The 12,622-nt window shown below is 43.5% G+C and overlaps 1 protein-coding gene across 1 annotated transcript in view; it reads left to right on the plus strand.

Annotated features, from left to right (window-relative positions):
• The window catches only part of GTF2F2 (general transcription factor IIF subunit 2), a 984,327-nt gene that overhangs the window by 211,628 nt on the left and 760,077 nt on the right, over positions 1 to 12,622 (plus strand). Inside the window, exon 4 of the mRNA XM_078657309.1 lies at positions 10,640 to 10,781. Within this exon, the coding sequence (XP_078513435.1) occupies positions 10,640 to 10,781 (142 nt within the window). The remainder of the gene's footprint in view (positions 1 to 10,639; positions 10,782 to 12,622) is intronic.

Genomic DNA, 12,622 nt, shown 5'->3' on the forward strand with positions numbered 1-12,622 from the left:
CTCCTGTAAATTCACGATGTCAGAATTCTTTAGAATCTTTTTAAAACTTTCCTGGAGCACTATTCTTTTGTAGCCATTAACGTTCCAGGATACTATAAACAGGGTGTGCGACGACCCTAACACCTAGTCAATATAACTCAGATACCCATTTTATTCACATTCCACATTGCAAGCTCTCTATATCTATTCCCAACCAGCACATCTTCATCATCCCACCCTAGATGCTTAGGGGCTATTGTGATTTCAAGATCTTTCTTCTTACCCCATCCGGAGTTGATCATTCTTATTTGCCGATCACCCAACCCAGCATGGGCTGAGAAAAGCTTTCCCCTGTTCATCTGTCGGCATTTCCTCTCTTTTTATTATTCTAATGCCTTCTTTTAACATCTCAGGTTCGGCTTTTTCCAAGGCTACTTTAACTAATGCAGAGTGAAGTAGAGTTTTAGTTACCTCTTCTCTTTCAGTATTTATTAAAAACCCAACTTCTTTAAGGTCTTTAGAGCTAACGTATCGTAGGCTTGGGCATTTAGAAAAAGAGGAGAGGAGTTGGGAGCGATTTAGGGGGTTTAGTTTCCTAACTCTTTTCCCACCTTTTCCCTGTCCTGTAGGCTCCAAGAAGAGCCAGAGGTCCCCCCGTCGTTCTAAATATAAACTTGGTGGATATCCATCTAGCCTCTCTTCCCTTCTTTGTCTATGTACCACATCAATACTACTCTTCTTAGGGGCCCTATCAGAGTTGGGGTTGCTGGGCCCTACACCTGAGGACTTACCCAACCCTCTTTCTGCAACTACCTCTTTATTTTCCCCTTAAGGTTTCCTATCATTTGCACTTTTTGAGGTTCTTTTTCCCTTTATCCATCTGGGTTACTCCTGATGCTGCAAAACTAATCTTTTTAGACTCAGGAGTCATTGCCTTACCATTTGACCTTTGTTCTAACTTTCCCCCTTTCCCATTAACCTGTCGCCTTAAGGGGTGACACTTGAGTGGACCTTTCCTCCCCATTCTTTCCCGCGGAATGTATTGTTTATTATACCTCCTTTCCCCGCATCTTTTTATAATCATTGGGCAGCCTGATATATATACCGTTGGTTCATCCTTCTGTGATTGGCTATTCCTTGCAGCCAGATATTATTTCCTGATGGGCTTCTACTGGCCTTACTAACGAGGGCATTAGACCTTTAATTTGTGTCAGCTCCCCAGTCATAATCTTAAACTGCTTACTTTGTGTTTTTAAAATTTCATTATTTAAAACTGAAACCTCTAAAATACCATGCAGGGTTTTCTGGAGCATCAGCATAACCTCTAACATTGATACGCTGGAGGATCCTGTAACCTCCAGACTATGCAATGATGGACATGTTAACTCAGATCGAGCAACATAGGAATTTTCCAGACATCCTTTTACATTAGAACAGTCTTTCCTTTGATTAGCGTCTCCCTTGCAGAAAGATTTACTTTGTGGGGCACCTTCTTCCACCACCACCTCTGCCTCAATGTCATGACCAAACAATGACCGGAATTACCTTGGCAAGGAGGATAAACGTGGTTCCATAGAAATCTCTGTGATGTTAAAGTTCGTTTGATTCAGAGATTCCAAGCTTAGAGCTGCAGATCCTCTATGATTAGGGGAGTCTCTGCAATGCTCTGCTCCTTCTCAGATGACTCCTTCCCTTTAAAATGTTTCCCTAAAAAGTCCTTAATCGACTTTGAAACTGCTGATCCTCCTTTTATACCCACTGACTTTGTAGACGTAGTCGCTGAATGTGGGGTTAAATTCAATGATTTAGTATTTCCTTTTACTGTTTTTTTGGTTCCTGTTGGTGCTGCCTTGCTAATATTCCCCTCACTCAATCCTTTAGGAAATTCAGTCGATTTTTCCATCCCTGGGCTTATATTTCCTGATTTTTTTTTTTTTTAGAATTTTTCGAGACTTTCCGGGGTTTAGATTTCCCTAAGGCCATCTCTTTCCTTCCTCTTACTGTCCCTTCATCTCTGAATTCCTTCCTTCCGGTATAAAACTCGCTGGAGTATTCTTATCCTTAGGTGCCTTATGTTTGAGTGATAAGCTATGAGAATTCTGGAGCCCAACACCACATATGCCTACTAATTCTTCCCTTTACTTCCTTTTACAGGGAATTTTTCGTAGACAATAATACAATAAACCACTTACCTCTGTTCAAAGGTCATCTGCTCTCACCGCCACCACTTCTCCACCACAATTTCACAATTCCGTTCTCTGAGTTAACCACAAACAATTAATGGCCCCTCTGCCACTTGAGCCTTAAATTTGTTTTATACTTTTATGAAGAACCAACTGTGTGAGATTTAAAGACCTCCACTGCTTAATTCACCGAGTCCTTTGCATCCACGTGTTAAGCACTTATTAACTGTGGCCCGACTAGGCACGCCCATCCGCTTCACTCACTCCGATTCCCTTGCGGCTCCAGCCCGCGCCTCGTGTAACCGGGCTCACGGCTCCCGCAGCCACTGCCTCGCCGTCCCACGTTTTTCCGCTATGAGGTGGGTTCTCGTGCCGTCCAAAAGTCCTGCGGCGTTACTTTTGTTGCTCGCTGCTCCCAGTGAGTCGAAGGCAGAAATGGGAGGTGCTGAACAAGAGCGTCTTCCGTTTTACCCTAAACAGAGACTTACAGTGAAATTACGAGCCAGCACAATTCACTCAATGAGGCGCCGGGATACCCAATCAAATCATGGATGTTGAAATCTGTGTTGAAAAGTTTTCATCTCCAATCTGAAATTGCAAAGTAACAGTAGTCCAGACCCTGGTGATATCCACGCTGAACTACAGTATTGTCCTCTACTTGAGTGTTTACCAGTCCTGTCTAAAGAAGGGTTTAATAGGCTCAAATGCTGCTGCTTGGGCCTTGCTCAAGCTGGCCTCTATTATGCCTGGACTAAGAAAGCTGCACTGGCTTCCAGTGAGGCAGAGAGTCACCTTAAAAGTACTTTGCTATAAGGCTTTCTCCGCAAGGCCTGTGCTATCTTCAGTCGATGTTAAAACCGTATGTTCCGTCCAGGAACCTAGAATCGGCAGAAGCAAAGCAGGTTGTCATTCCAAAAGTCAAAAGAGCCAGGACAGGAGGCTTCTCCTTTGGCTTTCTGGCAAACCAAAATATGTAATCTTCTTCCTGTAGCAATTCGGCAGGCTCCTTCCAAAACTCTGTTCAGGAAGAAACTACAAACTTTGCTCTTTGGCCCAGAGTGAGACTTTCTCTTTGGATGGACGTGATTTTTTTCTCCAGAATCTGTATCCTAGCGATGGGTCACTTAGCTCGAACTAGCCATGAGCTCTATAAATGTATTATTATTATTAACACCTTTTTCTTTTTTTGAAAAAAATTCTCCTAATGAACATCTGTTATCTTCTGAGAGATAGCTCATGTTATTGTTAACATATCATAAATAATGCCTTTTTTGTTTGAATTTGTATAAGAGGCAATGCCAAGCCTTAATTAGGACCTTGTGCATTTCATTCCCAATAAAGGACTTCCTTCCTGAATGACACATTTTGTTTAAGACTAGTGAGTTTCCCTTTAAGAGATTAGTACTAAGGTTTTCAACTGGACTGTGGCAAAGCCCATGCCATGATGGACCTTAACACTAATTTTAATCTCTTAGCTCCCTGAGTGTTTGACATTGATGGCCGTGATTATCTGTTGAAGTCCTGGCTAACTCATTCTAAGTGAGATAACATCATTCTACTCTTGAAATCCCAATAAAAACTCAAATGATATGGTTTATAAGGATCCCTGGCCTTGAATCTTAGCGGCAAAATTCTTATCCAACTTGTTTGTGTGGCGACCCATGTCCCCATATTAATAGATGTTAAAAGTGGAGGAAGGTGCATGGGTGGTTGGTGCAAGGGTGGTGGCGGATTCAATTTTATCTTGCATTGGTCCACCGGGCCTTTCTATTTTCAGTTTCTGGTGCTCAGTGTAAATGGGCATGAGAGCTTTGCATGCCTTTTACTAGAGTGTCGCATGTCCTCTGATTTATTTCGGTGTGATGGGATTTGGCGATGGTCAGTGTTATGATGGAGAGATTCTGCATCACTGGCAGACCAGAACAGTCTTGGTGAGTGTTCAAAAATGGTACAGGGACTGGTCACCAGTTGGGAATCCCATGAGATTGCCATGTTGCAAGCTGGATTCACTGTTGTACTTAATGGTTGCACTGGAAGTGACTGTTGCAGGGCCCCTCCCCTAGTGCCCTATATTAAGCTACATTTTGTCTTTCTTCATAGCACACTTTAGCACAGCCCATCTTGGCTATGATCCAGCAAATTTCATCAACAGTTGACTTTAATGGACAGCATCGCCCTATCATTTCTTTACAGCTTCAGTGCTTTTTTAATCTTTGTATGCAATGTAATTTAGTAGCTGACACTTTGAGTCAGTCAGTCAGTCAGTCAAAATACGCTTTATTCGATTTTTGTTAAAATCATAAAAGGCAATACATACAGCACAGTATAAAAATCACAATGCAATTTACATACAAAATTCAATTCATAGTCAATTTATGTTAAAATTTAATTTACTTTACTTAAGACCCTTAAGGCCAACATTTAAAATAAGACGTTCCCTGGGGCTTGTTTCTTTCTTAATCTAAATGCAGCCGTTCGGTAAGATGCCACGCGAAAGATGATATGCGTGTTGCCCAACATTTGAAGAAAAATTAATGCTGGCCTGACCTGAAGAAAGCCTGCTTCCTTCAGAATAGGTATCAGGTATTTTTCCCTAGCGGCGGCATAAATCCCACAAAAAAACATAAAATGAAGCGTATCTTGGGTAGAAAAATTGTCGCATTTGCAAGGTAAAGCGTCCTCGGGTTTTGCCCAAGTAGGAAAACAACCAAGTGTATAGGGGATCAAATTCATCCTAAATTTAATAAGCAAGGCTCTGTGAAGGGGATTAGTGACAATTTTTAAATAGGGTTCCAGTGAGGGAGTGGTACTTAGAATCAGGTAAGCTCTTACTGACGGTTTCATTACTTCCCTCTCTTCTCTCTCTAACCGTACCCTCTCAAGGAAATGTTGTTTGATCCACCCAATGTCCTGTTTTCTATTGCTTGATGGGTCTGAATAGATCTCCGGTCTCCCAAGTGCTGCAAATGAGGTTTTAAGATATCTCAACCATGGTGTTCTCAAGGCGCGGTCCCTTGATACCACGTCCAGCAGAATGCCATGGTTCAGCGTCAACTCAGAGTTCAGCCATGTTTTAATCCAAAAGAGTAGGGGTGCCAACTTCAATCTGTCAGTAATATATGGTAGACCCAGTTCCTCATGAATGGATAACGTGGGAGTAGAATTTGGGACAGATAGAAATTGACGGATAAGCCCGTTTTCGACTCTCTGAATGCGATCCTGGTTGACGTAACCCCATAGAGCAGACCCATAGGTAGCAATAGGAACACACTTGCTATTATAAACTTTAACCAGGGCTTCCATTGGTTTGGCCCCCAGTCTTTTCGAAAAGCCCATCAGAGCAGCTGTTGAGCGAGCCAGAGAGACACTCTTTGCCTTTATCTGGGGGGCCCAAGAGCCCCTCTCATCAAAAAGGACCCCCAAGTAAGGGAAGACAGGGACCCTCGAAACCACATCCCCCCACAGGTGAAAGTTAACCGTATGGTCTTGCTTCTCTGGCGACCTATGATCATAGTGTGCGATTTTGTTGCATTTACTTTCAGGTCAAGGCTCTCCATGAATGAACCAAAACGGTCCAAAAGAATTTGTAAACTATTGCCAGTACGCGCAATTAGTACTGCGTCGTCCGCATATAAGAGGGCCGGTACCTGGGCCCCTCCTACACGCGGAACATCTGCCGCCCCTAGTTCAAGGTGTTTCCCTAAACCATTGATATAGATGGTAAAGAGAAGGGGGGCCAAGATGCACCCCTGTCGCACCCCTTTCTCTGACCTGAAGCTATCAGTGCATCTCCCCTCCCTAGTGACCCTTACTTTAGTAAACAGATCCTGGTGTAAGCTGGCCATAAAACCTACCAACGGAGCCTCTATCCCCATCTCTTCTAGCAGGGACCGTAACTTGGACCTGTTAACCAGGTCGAAGGCCGAAGAGAGGTCCATAAAGGCCAGAAAAACTGACCCCTCTCCGACCACCGTGTATTTAGAGACGGGAAGGTGGAGGTTGGAACATTGATCCAGGGTACCTCGCTTTTCCCTGAAGCCGTACTGTATGTTATCGAGCCCCCCACAAGCCTCCAAATTAGTCCTTAATTTGCCCAATAACACTCTGCCCAGGATTTTAATCGCAGAGTCAAGGAGGGAGATGGGTCTATAGCACCCAGGATCCTCCCGGTTGCCTTTCTTAAAAATAGGGACTATGATAGCGGTTGCCCATGAATTTGGGAAGATATTATCATTTGCGGCTCTAAATACTCTGGTTAGGACTTGAGACCAAGTTTTCGGGGAATATCTAAAAAAGTCAACTGGTACGCCATCCGGCCCTGGCGCCTTATTTGTGGAGGAGTCCATTATGGCCTTAAAGACCTCGTCTTCCCCAAACACTACTTCAGGGTGGACCTGAACAGTTCTTGTACCAGTCATGGATGTACCACCTTTATTACCATATACCTCTTGAAAGTGGTCAATCCATTTCTCATTCAAGATAACACAGTCAAGGGGAGTATTGTCAGTACCCGAAAAAAACGGGTTATTTATGATATCCCAGAAGTTTTTGCTATCTCGAAGAACATCTATATTAAGGAGATTATTCCAGGCCTCATTTTTAATGACATTTCTCCTTCTTTTTAGGGTAAGTTTGTATTCCCGCCTCAGGCAAATAATTAAAGCTTTATCTCTCGGCTTGTCCCTTAAGGCATCTTTTAAGGATCTATGTATGCGAGAGCACTGGGAATCAAACCATTTGTAGGGCCTTGGAGGGAACCGTGGTTTAGGTACCGTTAGGTCCCTAGTGACTTGGGCACAGATAGACTCAAAGGCCTGTATGATTAGTTGGTTTGAAGAGCCTTGGGCCAAACAGGTTACAATTGAATCCTCTATTTTGGGCAGGATGGTGGCCATGAATTCTTCCTCGACTACTCTACCCCACTTAAGCCTTCTATCCTGGTCACTGGGCACCGCAGTGGCGCAAACCTTACTTTGTTCAACTAAGTTGCGCCGTAGGTCACTCCAGTGAATCACTAATAGCAAGGGGTTATGATCGCTGTGGGGTGAGACAGTTGTCTTATATCCTTTTACCTTTGGGATGATCGAGACCGAGATAAAAATATAATCTATGATCGTCCCCTGCACTGTCCCCTTGTATGTGGGTACCCTCTCGCCCGCTCCTGTATACATTGGCTTATATTGTTTTATACTGGCAAGCATCATTTCAAGGGCCTCTCCTGATTTGGAATGTTCAAAATGGGGGATATCTACGGCGCCCATACCCACTTCAGAATCTGTAAGACATGGTAAGTTGCATTTGTGAATATTAAAATCGCCCAATAAAATGAGCACAAAATATTTTGCGTGGATTGACTGTAATTAACTAAAAAAATTCTCTAAAAAAACTATATGGTCCGCTTCATTCGCCCTCACCCATGAGTTGTAGAAATGTATTAAGAGGGTGGAGCTTGAAGAGACAGTCCATTCAACGATTAATAGGTTTTGTGAACCATGCTCTAGTTGCTTAAATGTCCCAGCCAGTTCCAGGGAAAATAGGAGCAACAGTCCCCCTTTTGCTCTCCCAGCACTACTAGCGACCGCAGGGGTTAAAAAACTTTAATATCCATCTAACCAAAACCAAGGCGAGATATCCCAAGTTTCTTGTAAGGCTATTACATCGTGTGCTATAATAAAATTGACCCATGATGGGTCCACACATTTGCCCTTTAAGCCTGCAATGTTCCAACTTGTGAATTTACAAAGTGGGGTACCCTCATCCCTTGTACCAAGACCTGTTACTGACTGCGTTGGAACTGATTGTCAATCGTTAAGGTCCAGATCAGTGAGTGGGGTAAACCTATTTGCCAGTATAATGTTTGGGCCTGCATCTAATACAGTTGATCTATTTTGTCGTTGACTATAGTGTACGACTTGCCAATCCTTACCCACACGGCCTGCCGTCCAAGGTGTGTTATAAGGAGTATGGGTGGGCAAGGTTCTTAACTGTGGGGGATAAAAAAAACCCAAGGGGACTGCTCTGAGGTGGCCATTTCCTTGTATATCAGAGCCGTCCCAAAAGAGTCTGTCAGGCAAATGGGCCCTATCAAAATTCACAACTACACAGTCGCCTTTCATCCGTTTGGGTCTAGACCCCACCCATCCCACCCTTCTGGCTGTGATGATACTCGATGAGATATTTAACCCCCCACTACAGGACTCATCACACAATTTTTTAGCCTTCGCAATTAATGCTGCGTTAGTTTCAACTTCCCCCTCAATCAACCAGGGAACTCCAATAAAAACCGCCACAAAAGGGGCGGCTTCAGGGGGTAGCTTTAGGTGGGCTGCACATTCCACATGTTTTGGGGCCACTGGAGCAGTATGCACCTCCGGGGCCTCAATTCTAGGCTGATTGGTAACCAGGGTATTTGGAGTCTTGTCCTTCTGACCCTCCCCCAAAGACAATACAAGTCTCCCCTGGCTAGTTGGTATGGGTAGGGGTAACGGTAACAGTGGCTGCGTTAGGGCGGAATTAAAAATGGGGTCCTCTATGGCTGGGCTAGCGGCTGGGTTTGGGTGGGGAATGCCCTCAAGTTTTTTAACCAGATTATCAATAATTACACATTTTTTTAAAAGACCTTCGAGGCATGTACTCATTGTGTCAACTATGTCCTTTGCAATCCCTACGAGCAGTGGTTCGATCCGCTCTGCAAATAAGTCTTCCAGATGGTCCTTCAAAATGTCCATGACCATATGCTTAACAGCGGTGTCTCCCTCGCCTTTTTTCCCCTTTTTGGTTTTGATTTTTGTGGGGGCAAAATATTCATCTGGCTCACTTGTTGGCACAACAGTGGGGGGGTCAGTTTGGTTCTGGGTAGTGACTGTAGATAGCTTAAGCACTATAATGTCTGGTTCAAGTGGGACCCCCGGACCCTGTACAGTATGGGTCATGTTAGGTGGAGCGACTGCCAGACCCAATTCCTGTTGTGCTGATTCAATTTCTTTTGATAAAGCCCCGACCGCTGTAGTTGGGTATGATATAATAGAATCTGATTGTCTGGCCACCTTGGGTTTTGTTCCCCCTACATCAACGCTGGGTACATGTTTGCGCTTACCCATGTTAGTTGTAGGCGTTAGAGGGGGAGCCCAGCCCTGCCTTCTCCTGCCGACGACTGCCGTAGACTGTCCCGCCCTTGTCCCGGGCTTAGTCCGGCGCCTGCCCGCGCGCGTCCCGCGTTCTTATGGCACCTCCGGGCGCAGCAGTAGCGTCAGAGATGCAGTGGTGCAGCTGGGAGGTGTAGTCCGGTGATGTCTGCAGCGTGGCCGTTCCCCTCACGGCAGGAAGAGCGCCGCTGGTGTCTGCAGCGCGGCCGTTTCCCTCACGGCCTCCGGTATGTGCTGGCTCTGCCCTGTTGTCCCCCCTGAGTCATTTTGACCCTGCTACATTTTGATAGGAAGTGATAGAAAAGATGATGTGATTCATTTGTTGCTAGAGCACTTTAAAGAAATTATTAGATTGTGCAGAGAAACTGTGTGGGTTGCAGTGCCGCTGTGTGGGTGTTCCCTTACTCTTTTCTGTCAACCGTAGCACTGCCCTCTTCAGGTTGAGGTGTTTGATAACTATCTTAAATGTGGTGCAAGATGATGGTTTTGTGGCAGTGGTAGTATAGGTACTTTGTCACTTGGAAACCACTGAGCCAGTTTCAAATTAAGCTTCAGGAAGTCAAGTTTCATTTAACAACATGGTTGCCCCTTCTACTTCACTGCTAGCTGTTTAACCGCACGCGTGCGGCGGCTTTTTTCGCGCTGTGCGGCGTTTTTAAAAGAAACGCGTTACATGACGAGCTGAGCTCGTCATGAGCATGCGAGCGGCGCAACTCATGACGAGCTCAGCTCGTCATGAGCATGGAAGGGGTTAAGGGTAAGACACTTTTGGTCCAGGTTATCGCAGGCTCCAATGAGGTTTCAAGAATCAGTCAAGTGAAATAATTTTGCTTTGATTTGACTGATGAATTACCCCAGCTACTGGATTTTGGGAGCTGTTTGCACAAAATGTTACTCGTCTTTAATAATATCCTGAAATCTTCTGAACCTTGCAATAGTTCTGTGTTTGCTTGAGATGTTGCCCTATGTTAATTTTATTTTGATGTACCTCCAAGCCTACTCTGCTTGAGCTTTTGCTTTTACAATTCTTTTAGTGGTTTTCTTTCTTATAGTCCTGTTGAAATCATGGTATGTCCAATTTTGGTACCTTTTTTGGTTTTGTGCGGAAGCTGCACCCCCGTTATTGAACTTTATTAGGCTAATGTCCAGTATTATTTGTTTTATGTAAAAACATGAACATGCTATCTTAACAAGCGAAATAGAGAAAATATCTTATTTTGTTTCCTTCATGATAAATGAGTTGACAGAAGTTCAAACATCACAGACAAAACGTTATCCCAATATTTATATTATTTATATTAAGTTGTCAATAAATTACATAATTTCTTCCAGGTATCCTTCACTTTGAATGAAGAACTTGCAAGTATTCATGATGCCACTGGAAAGCTTTCTTCTATCAGTGCACCCAGAGAACACCCATTCGTTTTACAAAGTGTAGGGCAGACACTAACCGTGTTTACAGAAAGCTCTTCAGGTAAACTGTTTTAATAATCTAGATGCCTACATGTGTTAACGTAATGCATGTAATCAAATTATGACATGCTTTCTTGTTGCATTGTCTGTAGTCTTGTATACATCTAAGCTCCTTGCAAGAGTTTTAGCTGAGACAATGTGTTGTATGTACTTGAGTGCTCAACTGTTAGAAGCATGATGATAATGATGGCATGAAGAAACCTCTAGGACTTTACATGCAGGTGCGTGAGAAAGCCATCGATGGAGAAGATGTTTCTCTGCTGTAAACATATATTCTTATTATGCTATTTAGTTTGTATGTGTATTAATAAAATGAAAGTCTGTTAAAATACATCTGACATTATCTTGGTTATTGTGTATTACTCACATACTCTCTCTGTCTGCTCTTATAGCTATGCAACTTTGCATACCCCCAAGAACAGAGAAGTAGAAGTCATATTGCAGTTAAAACCGCTAAGTAATAGTAGCACACACTAACCCACAAGATATGCCTTATATAAAGGTTTGAGGTAGCAGTACTCTGAGAGTGTAAGATCTTGATCTACAGAGATAGAATTGGAACCTGAAAAGGAGAGAGCAACTCAAGTGAGGGTAATAGATTCCAATGTGTAATGATGGAGTATAAAAGGGATAAGCAGAGAATGAGTAAGAATGAGTAAGATAATGATATTCGGATAGCAATAAGGGCATGATATTAGTCAATGTTTAAACTCCTCACTTGCAATGATGTGGAAATGAAATATACCTTTAATCAGCTACTAGACAAGTTCCTCCTATACTTCGAGGGTGTAATACACATCCATTTGATGAGATTTTAAGATGCCTATATGTAGTGCGACAAGATCCTGATTTTCTGTTTGAGTGTATTATTTAGATAAAATCCATATATTCTATGAGATTATTTGAACTACAAGCGGTGCTAGTCTATAACATATAACTCATAGTATAAATACGTAATTCCATTTTGAAGGAAGGGATACGATTCCAATACCCAGGCATTGAAACAGATACCATCTATTGTGAGGTTATGAAGCCTTTATTAGGTCGAGCCTAGCGCATGCGCTGCTCTGTAGGAGGCTTCTTGTGAGCACTCCGCACTTTTCCTAAACTTCTCCGTGGGAGTTTAACTCCCACACATTCTATAGGCCTTAACATGTGGCTTTCAATAATGAAAGCCCGCAAATGACCAAAGACGGCTGCATGGCCCACCTTTCCTTTTAACTTTAACTTCCCTGGCCTAGGGGGCTCGGCAGCGAGCAGCGGCGCGCATTCTGCCAGCGGCATATCTCCCTTATCGTGATCTTGGCTCATATTACTAAATAACTAAACACGCTTGCTTTCACGGTCGCGCATGTTACATTTGCACTAGCCAGTCTGATGTGTTTAAATACTCTTGTTTTTCAACTTTGGTGGACTCTGTGTGTACTGTAGTTGTTTAGTTTGTGCTAGCCCATAATGTACACCTGGACAATGTCTTTACGGCGTTCATGGTGGGGATCGCGGCTCTAGCTGATGTGTGTGACCTCTCTTCAGTCCGACTCATGAAACGGTTGTGCCAATAATATACAGCTACAAGAGCCCAAAAGATCCTTATGAATTTCTGCACCATTAGAAATTGTTCACGTACTGTTTAATCACAACTGTTGCATGGCAACCTGTACTATCAGTCTCCTCAAAAGACAGAGGAAACCGCAGGCCTACAGAATGATACCTTGCTAATCACGAGCAATTCAGTCTCGACTCAGATTGCTGACTTCAAACTTGTAGTAGTGCCGAAGAGCGCCAATCAATCCTTGATACAAGATCAGAGAGTCAGAGTGGGAGTCTCATTGGTTAATGTGT

This window comes from Lissotriton helveticus, chromosome 8, assembly GCF_964261635.1.
Source record: "Lissotriton helveticus chromosome 8, aLisHel1.1, whole genome shotgun sequence".
NCBI classification, from domain to species: Eukaryota; Metazoa; Chordata; class Amphibia; order Caudata; family Salamandridae; genus Lissotriton; species Lissotriton helveticus.